Genomic DNA, 17,874 nt, shown 5'->3' on the forward strand with positions numbered 1-17,874 from the left:
TCCATTAAAGTACTAAAACATTAAAACATTTCTAAATGTAGCTACCAATAATTAAGCACTATCCCGAGTGCTGAACCTAAAACGGCCCAGCTCCTAATCTTTACATTCCTGCTTTTTAAAGTAAATTAGAGCGTACAATTTTAAGCATCTTTCTATCTGATTCATGAAAGAAAAAAATTGAGTTTAGTATCCCTTTAACTGCTGCAAAGGGGTTAACACATTGGTAAATATTTTATATGCAAGCAACAAAGCAATAGTGAAATGCTATGACATATTAGAGCATTTGGTTTTGCACTTTAATGTCCCTTTTATAAGAAACTAAGATGATACAAGCAGAAGCCAATTCTGGCAATGTGGCCAGGAGTACTTTGTTTTTTTTTTTAACTCCATTGGTCTGGAAGGACATAAGGTAACTTTTCCTCAAATTTTCAGTCTTCTTCCTAGGCATCTGTTTCATTGCCAAGACATTAATGGATTAAAGGTACATAAAACACATTTCATTCACCATAAATGTATTGCACTTCAATTCTGAATTTTGCCTGCTTTTCCTTTAATTTATTTCTGAAAATTGTAGCACTTCCACTCCCCCAGAGAGGCTGTAGTGACACTCCTACATGCTGTAAAGTGATTGGTTAATACAGTCATGGCCAAACATATTGGCACCCCTGCATTTCTGTCAGATAATGCACCACTTCGCCTAGAAAATTGTTGCAATTACTAATGTTTAGATATTCTCATGTTTATTTCTTTTGTTTGTATTGGTACGACACAAAAAAAGTGGAGAAAAAAAGCCAAATCTGACGCATTCCACGCAAAATTCCAAAAATGGACTGGACAAAATTATTGGCACCCTCTAAAAATTGTTAGAAATAATTGCATTAAAGGTTTGTGATGCTCCTGTTATTTGTAATGAAACTCGCCTGTATCAATTAACAGGTGCTGATAATATAGACATCACACCGGCAGCCAGTTAAAATGGTGAAAAATTGGCTCAATATTTCTGTTGTGTATCTCTGTGAGCCACACTGAGAGCATGGAGAAGAGAAAGAGCAGCAAAGAATTGTCTGAGGATTTGAGAACAAAAATTGTGGAAACGCCTGGACAATCTCAAGGTTACAAGTCCATCGCCAGAGATCTTAATGCACCTGTGTTCACTGTGCGCAACATTGTCAAGAAATTTACAGCCCATGGCACTGTAGCTAATCTGAGGTAAGAAATATGATGGGTGTAAAACCAATCAAAAGGGTGGTGGCAGACTATGTACAAACACTATTGTGCCAGTAACGACAACCGTCACTTCTAAACATGTCCAATGTGTAATGTCCCAACCCCTGGTAAACAGATGTGCCAAATGACAGAGAGGTAACCTCAATCCTCCTATCTGGCAATGTGATCAAGAACAGACCTTCCGGTTACAAGAACCTTCACATTCAAGCTAGCTGTATATTGCAAATTAACAGTGTAACACAGTTCTCCATTCGCTGTAGCGCACATACCTTGCGATGCAAACAGGCCACCTACCAGGATATCCGACCTGTGAATGTATTTGTGTCGTTAGTCGTCCACACCCCACGGAGAACAGCGGTCTTCAGTCTAGACACAAATGATCCATTAGTTAATGAGCCACCCTGCAGCCACTTGCTTGAACCTCCGTGATCACTCAGGCCAGAGAAGTACATAGAGCAAAAAAGGATGTGAGAAGCACTCGAGTGTCAGCAAGTAAAATCATTTATTAGACAGTTCCAAATGTCACATAAACGCAAAGTGAGGAGTGAATACTCCTAGGTAAAATGCAGAGCAAAGTGTACAAAAAAGGTGAGTGCAGGGGCACTAGAACAAACGGCTTACGCGTTTCGGCCTAAGCCTTACTCATAGCCATATTAAAACTGTGTGACAAACAAACGTGTTTTCAAACCTTGCCCATGCACCAATTGGCCGCCCAGTAACCACCGCTCTGATGGCTGGCCAATCCTAAGTGTGTAATCAAACACACCCCTATCAAACACACCCACCCTTTTCCCCTTCAGTTGAGGCACTATACAAACCCTCGAATCGGTAATAAAACCAGATAGGGTGGTTGCCGGTGGGGTGTCCGTCACGTGTGTTCCCGGGGTTATCACTATGAACCAACAAATAATGCGAGCAGCGTAAAACCGATCTGCACAGTGCTGACTCTTATTGCATTAGTTAGCATGATACTGTGACGGCTGGCTCTATGCCCTCGCTACGTGTGTTTGCAGGGGGAATGTGATTCATGCTGACACCACAGGGCAGATCGGTTTTACGCTGCTTGCATTATTTGTTGGTTCATAGTGATAACCCCGGGAACACACGTCACGGAGGGGACGGACACCCCACCGGCAACCACCCTATCTGGTTTTATTACCGATTCGAGGGTTTGTATAGTGCCTCAACTGAAGGTGAAAAGGGTGGGTGGGTGTGTTTGATTACACACTTAGGATTGGCCAGCCATCAGAGAGGTGGTTACCGGGCGGCCAATTGGTGCATGGGCACGGTTTGAAAACACGTTTGTTTGTCACACAGTTTTAATATGGCTATGAGTAAGGCTTAGGCCGAAACGCGTAAGCCGTTCTAGTGCCCCTGCACTCACCTTTTTTGTACACTTTGCTCTGCATTTTACCTAGGAGTATTCACTCCTCACTTTGCGTTTATTTGACATTTGGAACTGTCTAATAAATGATTTTACTTGCTGACACTCGAGTGCTTCTCACATCCTTTTTTGCTCACTGTAGCTAATCTCCCTGGACGTGGACGAAAGAGAAAAATTGATCAAAGATTGCAACAAAGGATTGTTCGAATGGTGGATAAAGAGCCTCAATCAACTTCCAGACAAATTCAAGCTGACCTTCAGGCACAGGGTACAAATGTGTCAGCTCGCACTATACATCGCCATCTGAATGAAAAGGGACGCTATGGTAGGAGACCCAGGAGGACCCGACTGCTGACACAGAAACATAAAAAAGCCAGATTGGAGTTTGCTATAACTTACCTGAAGAGGCCACAATCATTTTGGGAGAATGTGTTGTGGACAGACAAAACAAAACGACAGCGTTTTGTAAAGCCCATCATTCTACTGTTTTCAGAAATAGAAATGAGGTGGAGGTTCACTGATGTTTTGGGGTTGCTTTGCTGCTTCAGGCACTGGATATCTTGACTGTGTGCATGGCATAATGAAATCTGAAAACTAACAAAGAATTCTGTGGTGCAATGTAGGGCCCAGTGTTAGAAAGATGGATCTCCGTCCGATGTTATGGGTCTAACAGCAGGACAGTGACCCAAAGCACACGTCAAAAAGCACCCAGAAATAGTTTACAACAAAGTGCTGGAGAGTACTGGAGTTTTACGTGGAATGTGTCAGTTTTGTCTTTTTTTTTTTTTTTTTCCTCCACTTTTTTGTGTCATACCAATACAAACAATTGAAATGAACATGAGAATGTCTAAACATTTGTAATTGCAACAATTTTCTGGGCGAAGTGGCCCATTATCTGACAAATGCAGGGGTGCCAATATTTTTGGCCATGATTGTATGAGAAGAACCTCATTTTACAACAATAAAATTACAGTTTTTAGTTCTTTTTTAAACAATTTATTTTGTATGCAAATATTTTTCAATGCAGTGGATAATTTCTGACGGAAAAATATGATTGACCTTAAAGGGATGCTTAACCCAAATTGTTTCTATCATGATTCAGATTTACTCCTATTATCAAATTTTCTTTGTTCACTTGCTATCTTTATTTGAAAAAGAAGGCATCTAAGATAAGAAGCCAGACAATTTTTGGTTTAGAACTCTGGACAGCACTTGTTTATTGGTTTATTGCATTAACCCACCAATCAGCAAGAACAGCACAGGTTGTTTACCAAAAATGGGCCAGATTCTAAACTTACATTCTTGCTTTTCAAATAAAGGTAGCAAGAGATTGAAGAAAAACTGATAATGGGAGTAAGTTAGAAAGTTGCTTAAAATTGAATGCTTTATCTGAATCATGAAAGATAAAAATTGGGTTCAGTGTCTCTTTAATGTGCCTTTTTAAAGTGCTTTCACTAAAAGCATTGTCTATCTTAAAGCGATAGTAAAGTCAACATTAAACTTTCATGATTTGGATAAAGCCTGCAATTTTGAACACCTTTCTAATTTGTTTCTATTGTCTATTTTGCTTCGTTCTCTTTGTATTCTTTGTTTAGAACCATACATAGATAGGCTCAGGAAGAGCATTATTGGCAGCTTGCTAATGATTGGTGGCTGTACATATATGCCTCTTGTCATTGGCTCACCTGAAGTGCTCAACTAGCTCCCAGTAGTACTTTGCTATTCCTTCAACAAAGGATACAAACAGAATTTAGCAAATTTGATAATAGAGCATATAGTTCTAAACCGATTTTCATATTATGTCTATCTAAATCATGAAATAACAAAACACACAGATTGCATTTCCCCTTAAGGATAATCTGTGTGTGTTGTTTGTTTTAGGGTAGCAGCTATTCTTTTACATGGCCATAAATCAATTCCTTACCACTAGAAGTAGGCAAATAAAATACACAACATACCAAAAGCTTTTAATCCCTCCCACTTCCCTGCACTCCTCAGTCTAACGTTAAGCAAAATAGAGGAGAAAAGCAGGAAAGGACAAGCAGAGTAAAAAGGAGGTGCAAACTAGAACTGCCGTCAACTGAACAAAAACTTGGGTGGGTCTTGTGGACTCTCACCACTGTGAAAGGAATGAATTTATCAGGTAAACAAACCTTTTAACCTTTTTTTTTTTTTTTTTTTAATTTAAATAATCCTATACCTCCTTGAGATCTGAGTTAGACTTTTATACTTATTTGTGCTTCTAAACCTTTGCCTAAGCAATATTTTTAAAGTCTCATTTTGTAGTTTGCTAATTCTACAACAAGACTTGTTTCAGAGCTTGGTGCTTTTGCTTTCTTTGTCCATCAGGATTCGGCAGTTATTAGGTCTTCACATTTTCTTCTTCTGAATGAGGTGCATTGGCAAAATACTAAATCCAGATTATTATTCCTTCATTCTCCTCTAATACACATAATGAGAAGGGCGGGGCCTCTTCTTTACAGAACTGATGTGTAAAGAGCTATTATTTGTAAGTCTTGTTACAATCTTCCCTCAGAGATCACAACAAACAGAATGTGTCCAATATCCTTAGTAACCTCCAAAGATTTTTTTTTTTTTTTTTTTTTTTGTCTGGTTGGATTTGCTCTTTTATTTATTTTTTTTGCTTGTAGATAAGGGGGAAACAATCTCCCATTTAGAGTACAAGTGCATTTCACCAGATATACAGCTTCAGGTGGGCTAAGCAGCAATTTGTCTTCACATACCGTTTTTTGGAAGTCTTGCCTCATCCATTCAATATTATAGGTTTATTTGGTACTCACCACACTGGAATCTTAATTTCACTGTGAGAGAAAGTTGGTTTTGATGAATTCTTCACACACCACATATGAGGACCCTTGTGACAATTTTTATTGTATATTCAGCCTCTGTTAAGCTCTGAGGACTCAAATTAAGGGTAAAAGTTCATCTTTCTTCATTGTTTCTCTTGACTTGATTTTACATGAACTAGTGACAGCAGGAAATAGTTTTTTGTTTTTTTTTATCAGAAAGGCAGGCATCTGGGATTTTTTTGTAACCTGCTCTCAAGCGCACAAGTTAATATACCCCACTAGTACTTAATTGTTTTTACATCAAGGGTGACTAAATTGATTTTTATTACCAAGTATAAATCTTATTTTTTTAAATGTTAATCTTTAAAGTCTATTCAAAATTAAACTTTTATTATTCAGATAGGGCATGCAATTTTAAACAAACTTCCAATGTACTTAATTCAGCAATGTTTTTCTTTGTTTTCTTAGTATTCTTTGTTGAAAGCTAAACCTATGTAGGTTCATATGCCAGTTGTTCATTTGGACAGTTTTTCACAGATAGACAGCTCTAGTCCATCTGTGCCATGTATATAACATTATGCTCACTCCTGTGGATTTACCTAGGAGTCAACACTGATTGGCTAAAATGCATGTCTGTGTCAAAAGAACAGAAAAAGGGGGGCATTCTGTAGAGGCTTAGATACAAGGTAATCACAGAGGTAAAAATTGTATTAATATAGAAGTTGGTTATGCAAAACTGGGGAATGGGTAATAAAGGGAATATCTATCTTTTTAAACAATACAAAATCTGGAGTAGACTGTCCCTTTTAATCTGGTTTGTTTATCGAGCCATGTTGTTTACAATAGGATACATTGCTTTGTTGACTCTTTTTTTTTTATTTATCACCTTCTAATTCGGTCAATTTAAATTTCAATGTGATTATTGTAAGAATCCACTAGATAAACAAGTCATACAAAAAATGTTATTGACCAAGAAGAACAACATTTTAGAAATAGACAAAAACAAACACACCCACAATCACTGCTAACTCACAGGAGGGCAGACAGCAGACCGTGGTTTTACTTTTTTCCTTAACAAAAAATAATGCTATTTAATTTTACCTGAACAGATAATGCTGCTTGAAACAGCTCGGCGCTACAATCATGAGACAGAATGTATAACCTTCCTCAAGGACTTCACATATAGCAAGGATGACTTCCACCGAGCAGGTGAGAGACTCAATCTGGGTGAATAAACAAAAACAGATTAATACTTTTTTTTTTTTTTTTCTTTCAATGCGATTTCTTTCCTAAGATATGGAGAGTCCACAATGTCATTCCAATTACTAGTGGGAATATCACTCCTGGCCAGCAGGAGGAGGCAAAGAGCACCACAGCAAAACTGTTAAGTGTCACTCCCCTACCCATAATCCCCAGTCATTCTCTTTGCCTCTGTCAGTGGAGGAGGTGAAGTTTTGGTGTCTGAAGAAAAATAATACCTTTTTTGGGAACTTTTCCCTGAAAGCAAGGATTTGCAGGTAAGTGCTTTTCTTTCATGTGATTAGCAAGAGTCCATGAGCTAGTGACGTATGGGATATACATTCCTACCAGGAGGGGCAAAGTTTCCCAAACCTCAAAATGCCTATAAATTACACCCCTCACCACACCCACAATTCAGTTTTACAAACTTTGCCTCCCGTGCAGGTGGTGAAGTAAGTTTGTGCTAGATTCTTCGTTGATATGCGCTTGGCAGCAGGTTGGAGCCCGGTTTTCCTCTCAGAGTGCAGTGAATGTCAGAGGGATGTGAAGAGAGTATTGCCTATTTGAATACCATGGTCTCCTTCTACGGGATCTATTTCATAGGTTCTCTGTTATCGGTCGTAGAGATTTCTTCTCCTACCTCCCTTTTCAGATCGACAATATATTCTAAATATACCATTACCTCTACTGATTCTCGTTTCAGTACTGGTTTGGCTATGTACTATATGTAGATGAGTGTCTTGGGGTAAGTAAGTCTTATTTTATTATGACACTCTTAAGCTATGGTTGGGCACTTTATTTAAAGTTCTAAATATATGTGTTTAAACTTATATTTGCCTTGATTCAGGGTAATCAGTATTCCTTATTTCAGACAGTCAGTTTCATTATTTGGGATAATGCATATGAATGATTCAATTTTCTTACCTTACAGTTTTTCAATTGACTTTTTTTCCCTGTGGGCTGTTAGGCTCGCGGGGGCTGAAAATGCTTCAATTTATTGCGTCATTTTTGGCGCAGACTTTTTTGGCGCAAAAAAATTGTCATTTCCGGCGCCCTAATTGACGCTGGAAGTTTTTTTTACGTTTTTTTGCGCCAAACATGTGGGCGTTATTTTTCGTCGTCACCGGATGTGGCGTCATTCTTAGCGCCAAAAAATATAGGTGTGGTACTTAGCGCCAATAATGTGGGCGTCCTTTTTGGCGCCAAAAAAAAAATATGTGGGCGTCATTCTTGTCTCCACCTTTTTCCACATTATTTCAGTTTCATTTTTTATTGCTTCTGGTTGCTAGAGGCTTGTTCATTGGCATTTTTTCCCATTCCTGAAACTGTCATTTAAGGAATTTGATAATTTTGCTTTATATGTTGTTTTTTCTATTACATATTGCAAGATGTCTCAACTTGACCCTGGATCAGAATCTACTTCTGGAAAGACGCTGCCTGATGCTGGTTCTACCATAGTTAAGTGCATTTGTTGTAAACTTGTGGTAACTGTTCCTCCGGCTGTAGTTTGTGATGAATGTCATGATAAACTTGCTAATGCAGATAGTATTTCCATTAGTAATAATCCATTACCTGTTGTTGTTCCCTCAACATCTAATGCTCAGGATGTTCCTGTTAATGTAAAAGAATTTGTTTCTAAATCTATTAGGAAGGCTCTGTCTGTTATTCCTCCTTCCAGTAAACGTAAAAGGTCTTTAAAACTTCTCATATTTCAGATGAATTTTTAAGTGACCGTCGTCATTCTGACTTATCTGTTTCTGATGAGGATTTATCTGGTTCAGAAGATTCTGTCTCAGATATTGATACTGATAAATCTTCATATTTATTTAGAATGGAATTTATTTGTTCTTTACTTAAAGAAGTGTTAATCGCATTAGATATGGAGGAGTCTAGTCCTCTTGATACTAAATCTACTAAGCGTTTAAATTCGGTTTTCAAACCTCATATAGTTATTCCAGAAGTTTTTCCTGTCCCTGATGCTATTTCTGAAGTAATTTCTAGGGAATGGAATAATCTGGGTACTTCATTTACTCCTTCTAAAAGGTTTAAGAAATTGTACCCTGTGCCATCTGATAGATTAGAGTTTTGGGATAAAATCCCTAAAGTTGATGGGGCTATCTCTATTCTTGCTAAACGTACTACTATTCCTACGGCGGATAGTACTTCCTTTAAGGATCCTTTAGATAGGAAGCTTGAATCCTTTCTAAGGAGAGCTTATTTATGTTCAGGTAATCTTCTTAGACCTGCTATTTCTTTGGCTGATGTTGCTGCTGCTTCCACTTTCTGGTTGGAGACGTTAGCACAACAAGTGTCAGATCATGATACTCATAGCATTGTTAAACTTCTTCAACATGCTAATAACTTTATTTGTGATGCCATCTTTGATATCATTAGAATTGATGTCAGGTATATGTCTTTAGCTATTTTAGCTAGAAGAGCTTTATGGCTTAAAACTTGGAATGCAGATATGACTTCTAAGTCAACTTTACTTTCTCTTTCTTTCCAAGGTAATACGTTATTTGGTTCTCAGTTGGATTCTATTATTTCAACTGTTACTGGAGGGAAAGGATCTTTTTTGCCTCAGGACAAAAAATCTAAGGGTAAATACAGGGCTGCTAATCGTTTTCGTTCCTTTCGTCAAAATAAGGAACAGAAGCCTGACCCTTCCCCTAAAGGAACGGTTTCCATTTGGAAACCTTCTCCAGTCTGGAATAAATCCAAGCCTTTTAGAAAATCAAAGCCAGCTCCCAAGTCCACATGAAGGTGCGGCCCTCATTCCAGCACAGCAGGTTACGATTTTTCAAAGATATTTGGATCAATTTGATTCACAGTCTTTGGATTCAGAACATTGTTTCACAAGGGTACAGAATAGGTTTCAAGGTAAGGCCGCCTGCGAGAAGATTTTTTCTCTCTCGCATTCCAATAAACCCAGTGAAGGCTCAGGCGTTTCTGAAATGTGTTTCAGATCTAGAGTTGGCTGGAGTAATTGTGCCAGTTCCAGTTCTGGAACGGGGTCTGGGGTTTTACTCAAATCTATTCATTGTACCAAAGAAGGAGAATTCCTTCAGACCAGTTCTGGATCTAAAAATATTGAATCGTTATGTAAGGATACCGACATTCAAAATGGTAACTATAAGGACTATTCTGCCTTTTGTTCAGCAAGGGAATTATATGTCCACAATAGATTTACAGGATGCATACCTTCATATTCCAATTCATCCAGATCACTTTCAGTTTCTGAGATTCTCTTTTCTAGACAAGCATTACCAGTTTGTGGCCCTTCCGTTTGGCCTAGCAACAGCTCCAAGGATCTTTTCAAAAGTTCTCGGTGCCCTTCTCTCTGTAATCAGAGAACAGGGTATTGCGGTATTTCCTTATTTGGACGATATCTTGGTACTTGCTCAGTCTTCACATTCTGCAGAATCTCATACGAATCGACTTGTGTCGTTTCTTCAAAGACATGGTTGGAGGATCAATTTACCAAAGAGTTCATTGATTCCTCAGACAAAGGTAACCTTTTTGGGTTTTCAAATAGATTCAGTGTCCATGACCTTGTCTCTAACAGAAAAGAGATGTCTGAAATTGGTTTCAGCCTGTCGAAACCTTCAGTCTCAATCATTCCCTTCGGTAGCTTTGTGCATGGAAATTCTAGGTCTCATGACTGCTGCATCGGACGCGATCCCCTTTGCTCGTTTTCACATGCAACCTCTTCAGCTTTGCATGCTGAACCAGTGGTGCAGGGATTATACAAAGATATCACAATCAATATCCTCAAATCCCAATGTACGACATTCTCTGATGTGGTGGATAGATCACCATCGTTTAGTCCAAGGGGCTTCTTTTGTTCGTCCAACCTGGACTGTGATCTCAACAGATGCGAGTCTGTCAGGTTGGGGTGCTGTATGGGGGTCTCTGACAGAGCAGGGGGTTTGGGAATCTCAGGAGGCGAGATTACCAATCAACATTTTGGAACTCCGTGCGATTTTCAGAGCTCTTCAATTCTGGCCTCTTCTGAAGAGAGAATAGTTTATTTGTTTTCAGACAGACAATGTCACAACCGTGGCATATGTCAATCATCAAGGTGGGACTCACAGTCCTCAGGCTATGAAAGAAGTATCTCGGATACTTCTATGGGCGGAATCCAGCTCCTGTCTAATCTCTGCGGTTCACATCCCAGGTGTAGACAATTGGGAAGCGGATTATCTCAGTCGTCAGACGTTACATCCGGGCGAATGGTCTCTTCACCCAGAGGTATTTCTTCAGATTGTTCAAATCTGGGGACTTCCAGAAATAGATCTGATGGCCTCTCATCTAAACAAGAAACTTCCCAGGTATCTGTCCAGATCCAGGGATCCTCAGGCGGAGGCAGTGGACGCGTTATCGCTTCCTTGGAATTATCATCCTGCCTATATCTTTCCGCCTCTAGTTCTTCTTCCAAAAGTGATTTCCAAAATTCTAATGGAACGTTCGTTTGTACTGCTGGTGGCTCCAGCATGGCCTCACAGGTTTTGGTATGCGGATCTCATTCGAATGGCCAGTTGCCAGCCTTGGACTCTTCCGTTAAGACCAGACCTTCTATATCAAGGCCCTTTTTTCCATCAGGATCTCAAATCATTAAATTTGAAGGTATGGAAATTGAACGCTTGATTCTTAGTCATAGAGGTTTCTCTGACTCAGTAATTAATACTATGTTACAGGCTCGTAAATCTGTGTCTAGGAAGATTTATTATTGAGTCTGGAAGACTTACATTTCTTGGTGTTCTTCTCATAAATTTTCCTGGCATTCTTTTAGAATTCCTAGAATTTTACAGTTTCTTCAGGATGGTTTGGATAAAGGTTTGTTTGCAAGTTCCTTGAAAGGACAAATCTCTGCTCTTTCTGTTCTTTTTCACAGAAAGATTGCTAATCTTCCTGATATTCATTGTTTTGTACAGGCTTTGGTTCGTATCAAACCCATTATTAAGTCAATCTCTCCTCCTTGGAGTCTTAATTTGGTTCTCAGGGCTTTACAAGCTCCTCTGTTTGAACCTATGCATTCTCTGGATATTAAATTACTTTCTTGGAAAGTTCTGTTCCTTTTGGCCATCTCTTCTGCTAGAAGAGTTTCTGAGTTATCTGCTCTTTCTTGTGAGTCTCCTTTTCTGATTTTTCATCAGGATAAGGCGGTGTTGCGGACTTCATTTACATTTTTACCTAAGGTTGTGAATTCTAACAACATTAGTAGAGAAATTGTTGTCCCTTCATTGTGCCCTAATCCTAAGAATTCAAAGGAGAGATCTTTACATTCTTTGGATGTAGTAAGATCTTTAAAATATTATGTTGAAGCTACTAAGGATTTTAGAAAGACTTCTAGTCTTTTTGTTATCTTTTCTGGTTCCAGGAAAGGTCAGAAGGCCTCCGCCATTTCTTTGGCGTCTTGGTTAAAGTCTTTGATTCATCATGCTTATGTAGAGTCAGGTAAATCTCCGCCTCAAAGGATTACGGCTCATTCTACTAGGTCAGTTTCTACTTCCTAGGCGTTTAGGAATGAAGCTTCTGTTGATCAGATTTGCAAAGCAGCAACTTGGTCTTCTTTGCATACTTTTACTAAATTCTACCATTTTGATGTTTTCTCTTCTTCTGAAGCAGTTTTTGGTAGAAAAGTACTTCAGGCAGCTGTTTCAGTTTGATTCTTCTGCTTATAATTTCAGTTTTTTTCATTATTAAGATTAAAACTTTTGTTTTGGGTTGTGGATTATTTTTCAGCGGAATTGGCTGTCTTTATTTTATCCCTCCCTCTCTAGTGACTCTTGCGTGGAAGTTCCACATCTTGGGTATTTACTATCCCATACGTCACTAGCTCATGGACTCTTGCTAATTACATGAAAGAAAACATAATTTATGTAAGAACTTACCTTATAAATTCATTTCTTTCATATTAGCAAGAGTCCATGAGGCCCACCCTTTTTGTGGTGGTTATGATTTTTTTGTATAAAGCACAATTATTCCAATTCCTTATTTTGATGCTTTCGCTCCTTTCTTATCACCCCACTTCTTGGCTATTCGTTAAACTGAATTGTGGGTGTGGTGAGTGGTGTATTTATAGGCATTTTGAGGTTTGGGAAACTTTGCCCCTCCTGGTAGGAATGTATATCCCATACGTCACTAGCTCATGGACTCTTGCTAATATGAAAGAAATGAATTTATCAGGTAAGTTCTTACATAAATTATGTTTTCTTCTATAAAGGTAAGACGAGTCCACGGATTCATCCTTTACTTGTGGGATATTATCCTCCTGCTAACAGGAAGTGGCAAAGAGCACCACAGCAGAGCTGTCTATATAGCTCCTCCCTTAGCTCCACCCTTCAGCCATTCTCTTTGCCTACTCTAAGTAAGTAGGAAGGGTAAAGTGAAAGAGGTGATAAAATATTAGTTTTTAATTTCTTCAAGCAAGAGTTTATTTTAAATGGTACCGGTGTGTACTATTTACTCTCAGGCAGCAGACTGCTGCCTGGTGGATGATGATCTTAGCATTTGTTACTAAGGTCCATTGCTGTTCCCACAGAGGCTGAGGAGTACAGGAAACTACAGTGTGAGGAACGTTTTCATGCTATGCAGCAGTGAGGTATGTTCAGTCATATTTTTCTGGAGAGACTGTGTATTTCAGAAAGGCTGACATTATACCCAGGAGGGTAAGGGTAAGCAGTAATCCTAGAGCTAATAAGAAGGGCATTACTAAGCTTGCATAAGGGGCCAATTACTAATATGGTTGACACTGACTTGTAAATGTTTGTGGGCAAACGTTTTTATGATCTGGGAGTGCTTTAAGGTTTTGTGGGCTATAACGTTTTGGGCAACTTTATTGAGGGCACACATGGCTTCATTTCTTGGTCTCAGAACCCACATGGCTAGTTATAACCGCTCTGGTGCGGTTCTTTGAGGCTGGAGACATCGAGTGAGATGGGCGGGGCCTATTTTCGCGCCTCAGCAAGCATCAAGCTCTAACTCCTGAGGGCCCTGGTGGATGTTTTGGGCCAAATCGAAGCTTTAACCCCACATTTACTATCCCTGAGGGCAGGTAGGGCCACAGCAGGGCTGTGGCAAGGTGCTGAGGGTGTTTTTTTTCCGGATCTGGGCCTATTTTCAATCCGGTTTGCACATTAAAGGGTTAATTGTTAAAATTCCTTGTGGGACAATCTTAACTACATATATTGTGTCTGCGTACAAAATTCTGAAAAATTTGGTGCATGTTTAGGCTGTTTTGCAGAACGTGTATGCTTTTTTTCTCTTAAAGGCGCAGTACCGTTTTTTTAAGATTGTTATTTTTTTCACTAAATAAAGTGTTTTCATGATTGTTTGTAGTCATTACTAGCCTGTTCAACATGTCTGACATTGAGGAAAGTCAATGTTCAATATGTTTAGAAGCCATTGTGGAACCTCCACTTAGAATGTGTCCCTCATGCACTGAAAGGTCAATAAATTGTAAAGAACATATTTTAGCTACTAAAAGTATGTCGCAGGATGATTCTCAGTCAGAAGGGAATCAGGTTATGCCATCTAATTCTCCCCAAGTGTCACAACCATTAACGCTCGCACAAGCGACGCCAAGTACTTCTAGTGCGTCTAATTCTTTCACCCTGCAAGATATGGCCGCAGTTATGAATACTACCCTCACAGAGGTTTTATCTAAGCTGCCTGGGTTGCAGGGGAAGCGCAGTAGGTCTGGTGTGAGAACAAACGCTGAGCCCTCTGACGCTTTATTAGCCATATCCGATGTACCCTCACAATGTTCTGAAGTGAGGGATTTGCTGGCTGAGGGGAGAGATTTCTGATTCAGGAAATATGTTCCCTCAGACAGATTCAGATATGACGGCTTTTAAATTTAAACTAGAACACCTCCGCTTATTGCTCAGGGAGGTTTTAGCGACTCTGGATGATTGTGACCCTATTGTAGTTCAAGAGAAATTGTGTAAAATGGACAGATTCCTAGAGGTTCCTGCCTACACTGATGTTTTTCCGGTCCCTAAGAGGATTTCGGAAATTGTTACTAAGGAGTGGGATAGACCAGATATTCCGTTCGCTCCCCCTCCTACTTTTAAGAAAACGTTTCCTATATCAGACGCCGTGCAGGACTCGTGGCAGACGGTCCCTAAGGTGGAGGGAGCTATTTCTACCCTGGCTAAGCGTACAACTATACCTATTGAGGACAGTTGTGCTTTCAAAGATCCTATGGATAAAAAATTAGAGGGTCTCCTGAAGAAAATATTTGTTCATCAAGGTTTTCTTCTCCAACCTATAGCGTGCATTGTTCCTGTAACTACTGCAGCGTCCTTTTGGTTCGAGGCTCTGGAAGAGGCTCTTCAGGTTGAGACCCCATTAGATGATATTCTGGATAGAATTAGAGCTCTCAAGCTAGCTAATTCTTTCATTACAGATGCCGCTTTTCAACTGGCTAAATTAGCAGCGAAGAATTCAGGTTTTGCCATTTTAGCGCGTAGAGCGTTATGGCTTAAGTTCTGGTCTGCTGATGTGTCATCAAAGGCTAAGCTTTTAGCCATCCCTTTCAAGGGTAAGACCCTATTCGGGCCTGAACTGAAATAGATCATTTCAGACATCACTGGAGGGAAAGGCCATGCCCTTCCTCAGGATAAGACGAATAAGATGAGGACCAAACAAAATAATTTTCATTCCTTTCGAAACTTCAAAGGTGGTCCCTATACCTCTTCCCCTGCAGCAAAGCAAGAGGGGAATTTTGCTCAATCCAAGTCAGTCTGGAGAACTAACCAGACTAGGAACAAGGGTAAACAGGCCAAGAAGCCCGCTGCTGCCACCAAGACAGCATGAAGGGGTAGCCCCCGATCCGGGACCGGATCTAGTAGGGGGCAGACTTTCTCTCTTTGCTCAGGCTTGGGCAAGAGACTTCAGGACTCCTAGGCTTTAGAAATCGTGACCCAGGGGTATCTTCTAGATTTCAAAGATTCTTGCCCAAGGGGGAGATTCCATCTTTCTCAATTGTCTGTAAACCAGACAAAAAGAGAGGCGTTCTTATGCTGTGTAGAAGACCTATATACCATGGGAGGGATCTGCCCAGTTCCGAAAACAGAACAGGGGCAAGGGTTCTACTCCAGTCTGTTTGTGGTTCCCAAAAAAGAGGGAACCTTCAGAACAATTTTGGATCTCAAGATCCTAAACAAATTCCTCAGAGTCCCATCCTTCAAGATGGAGACCATTCGGACTATTTTGCCGATGATCCAGGAGGGTCAATATATGACCACCGTGGATTTAAAGGATGCGTATCTACACATTCCTATCCACAAACATCATCACCAGTTCCTCAGGTTTGCCTTTCTGGACAAGCATTACCAGTTTGTGGCTCTTCCCTTCGGGTTGGCCACGGCTCCCAGAATTTTCACAAAGGTGCTAGGGTCCCTTCTGGCGGTTCTAAGGCCGCGGGGCATAGCTGTGGCACCTTATCTGGACGATATCTTAATCCAGGCGTCAACTTACCAACTAGCCAAGTCTCACACGGACATCGTGTTGGCTTTTCTAAGATCTCACGGGTGGAAGGTGAACGTAAAAAAAGAGTTCACTTATCCCTCTCACAAGAGTTCCATTCCTGGGAACTCTGATAGATTCGGTGGACATGAAAATTTTTCTGACGGCGGTCAGGAAATCAAAAATTTTATCCATCTGCCGAGCTCTTCATTCCATTCCTCGGCCGTCAGTGGCTCAGTGTATGGAGGTAATTGTCTTAATGGTAGCGGCAATGGACATAGTTCCGTTTGCTCGCTTGCATCTCAGACCACTGCAACTTTGCATGCTCAGACAGTGGAATGGGGATTATGCAGATTTATCTCCTCAGATAGATCTGGACCAAGAGACCAGAGACTCTCTTCTTTGATGGTTGTCACAGGATCATCTGTCCAAGGGAATGTGTTTCCGCAGGCCAGCGTGGGTCATAGTGACGACGGACGCCAGCCTATTGGGCTGGGGTGCAGTCTGGAATTCCCTGAAAGTTCAGGGTTTGAGGATTCGGGAGTAGGCTCTCCTCCCGATAAATATTCTAGAACTGAGAGCGATATTCAACGCGCTTCAGGCGTGGCCTCAGCTGGCGTCGGCCGCATTAATAAGATTCCAGTTGGACAATATCACGACTGTAACATATATCAATCATCAAGGGGGAACAAAGAGTTCTCTAGAGATGATAGAGGTTACCAAAATAATTCGATGGGCAGAGACTCACTCTTGCCATCTATCAGCAATCTTTATCCCAGGAGTGGAGAACTGGGAAGCGGATTTTCTAAGTCGTCAGACTTTTCATCCGGGGGAGTGGGAACTCCATCCGGAGGTATTTGCACAATTGATTCAGCAATGGGGCACACCATAATTGGATCTGATGGCGTCTCGTCAGAACGCCAAACTTCTTCGTTACGGGTCCAGGTCAAGGGACCCTCAGGCAGTACTGATAGATGCTCTAGCAGTACCCTGGTCGTTCAACCTGGCTTATGTGTTTCCACCATTTCCTCTCCTTCCTCGTTTGATTGCCAGAATCAAACAGGAGAGAGCTTCGGTGTTTTTGATAGCACCTGCGTCGCCATGCAGGACTTGGTATGCAGACTTGGTGGACATGTCATCTCTTCCACCATGGACTCTACCACTGAGACAGGACCTTCTGATTCAAGGTCCGTTCCAGCATCCAAATCTAGTTTCTCTGCGGCTGACTGCTTGGAGATTGAACGCTTGATCTTATCCAAGCGGGGTTTCTCGGAGTCGGTCATAGATACCTTGATTCAGGCTCGAAAGCCTGTCACCAGGAAAATTTATCATAAAATATGGCGTAAATATCTTTATTGGTGCAAATCCAAAGGCTACTCATGGAGTAAGATCAGGATTCCTAGGATTTTGTCCTTTGTCCAACAAGGATTGGAGAAGGGGCTATCAGCTAGTTCCTTAAAGGGACAGATATCTGCTTTATCAATTCTACTGCACAAACGTTCAGTCGTTCTGTCAGGCTTTAGTTAGAATCAAGCCTGTGTTTAAACCTGTTGCTCCGCCATGGAGTTTGAATTTAGCTCTTAAAGTTCTTCAAGGGGTTCCGTTTGAACCTATGCATTCCATAGATATTAAGCTTCTATCTTGGAAAGTTCTATTTTTAGTTGCTATCTCTTCGGCTCGAAGAGTTTCTGAACTATCTGCATTGCAATGTGACTCGCCTTATCTTGTTTTCCATGCTGA

The 17,874-nt window shown here is 40.5% G+C and overlaps 1 protein-coding gene across 2 annotated transcripts in view; it reads left to right on the top strand.

Annotated features, from left to right (window-relative positions):
* LOC128638694 (oxysterols receptor LXR-beta) overlaps positions 1–17,874 on the top strand; it is a 184,893-nt gene that overhangs the window by 115,130 nt on the left and 51,889 nt on the right. For both annotated transcript variants that reach the window (XM_053690814.1, XM_053690815.1), the window contains exon 9: positions 6,531–6,630. In XM_053690814.1, coding sequence (XP_053546789.1) covers positions 6,531–6,630 — 100 coding nt within the window. The remainder of the gene's footprint in view (positions 1–6,530; positions 6,631–17,874) is intronic.

The sequence above is a fragment of the Bombina bombina genome, chromosome 8 (genome assembly GCF_027579735.1).
Source record: "Bombina bombina isolate aBomBom1 chromosome 8, aBomBom1.pri, whole genome shotgun sequence".
Classification (NCBI taxonomy): Eukaryota; Metazoa; Chordata; class Amphibia; order Anura; family Bombinatoridae; genus Bombina; species Bombina bombina.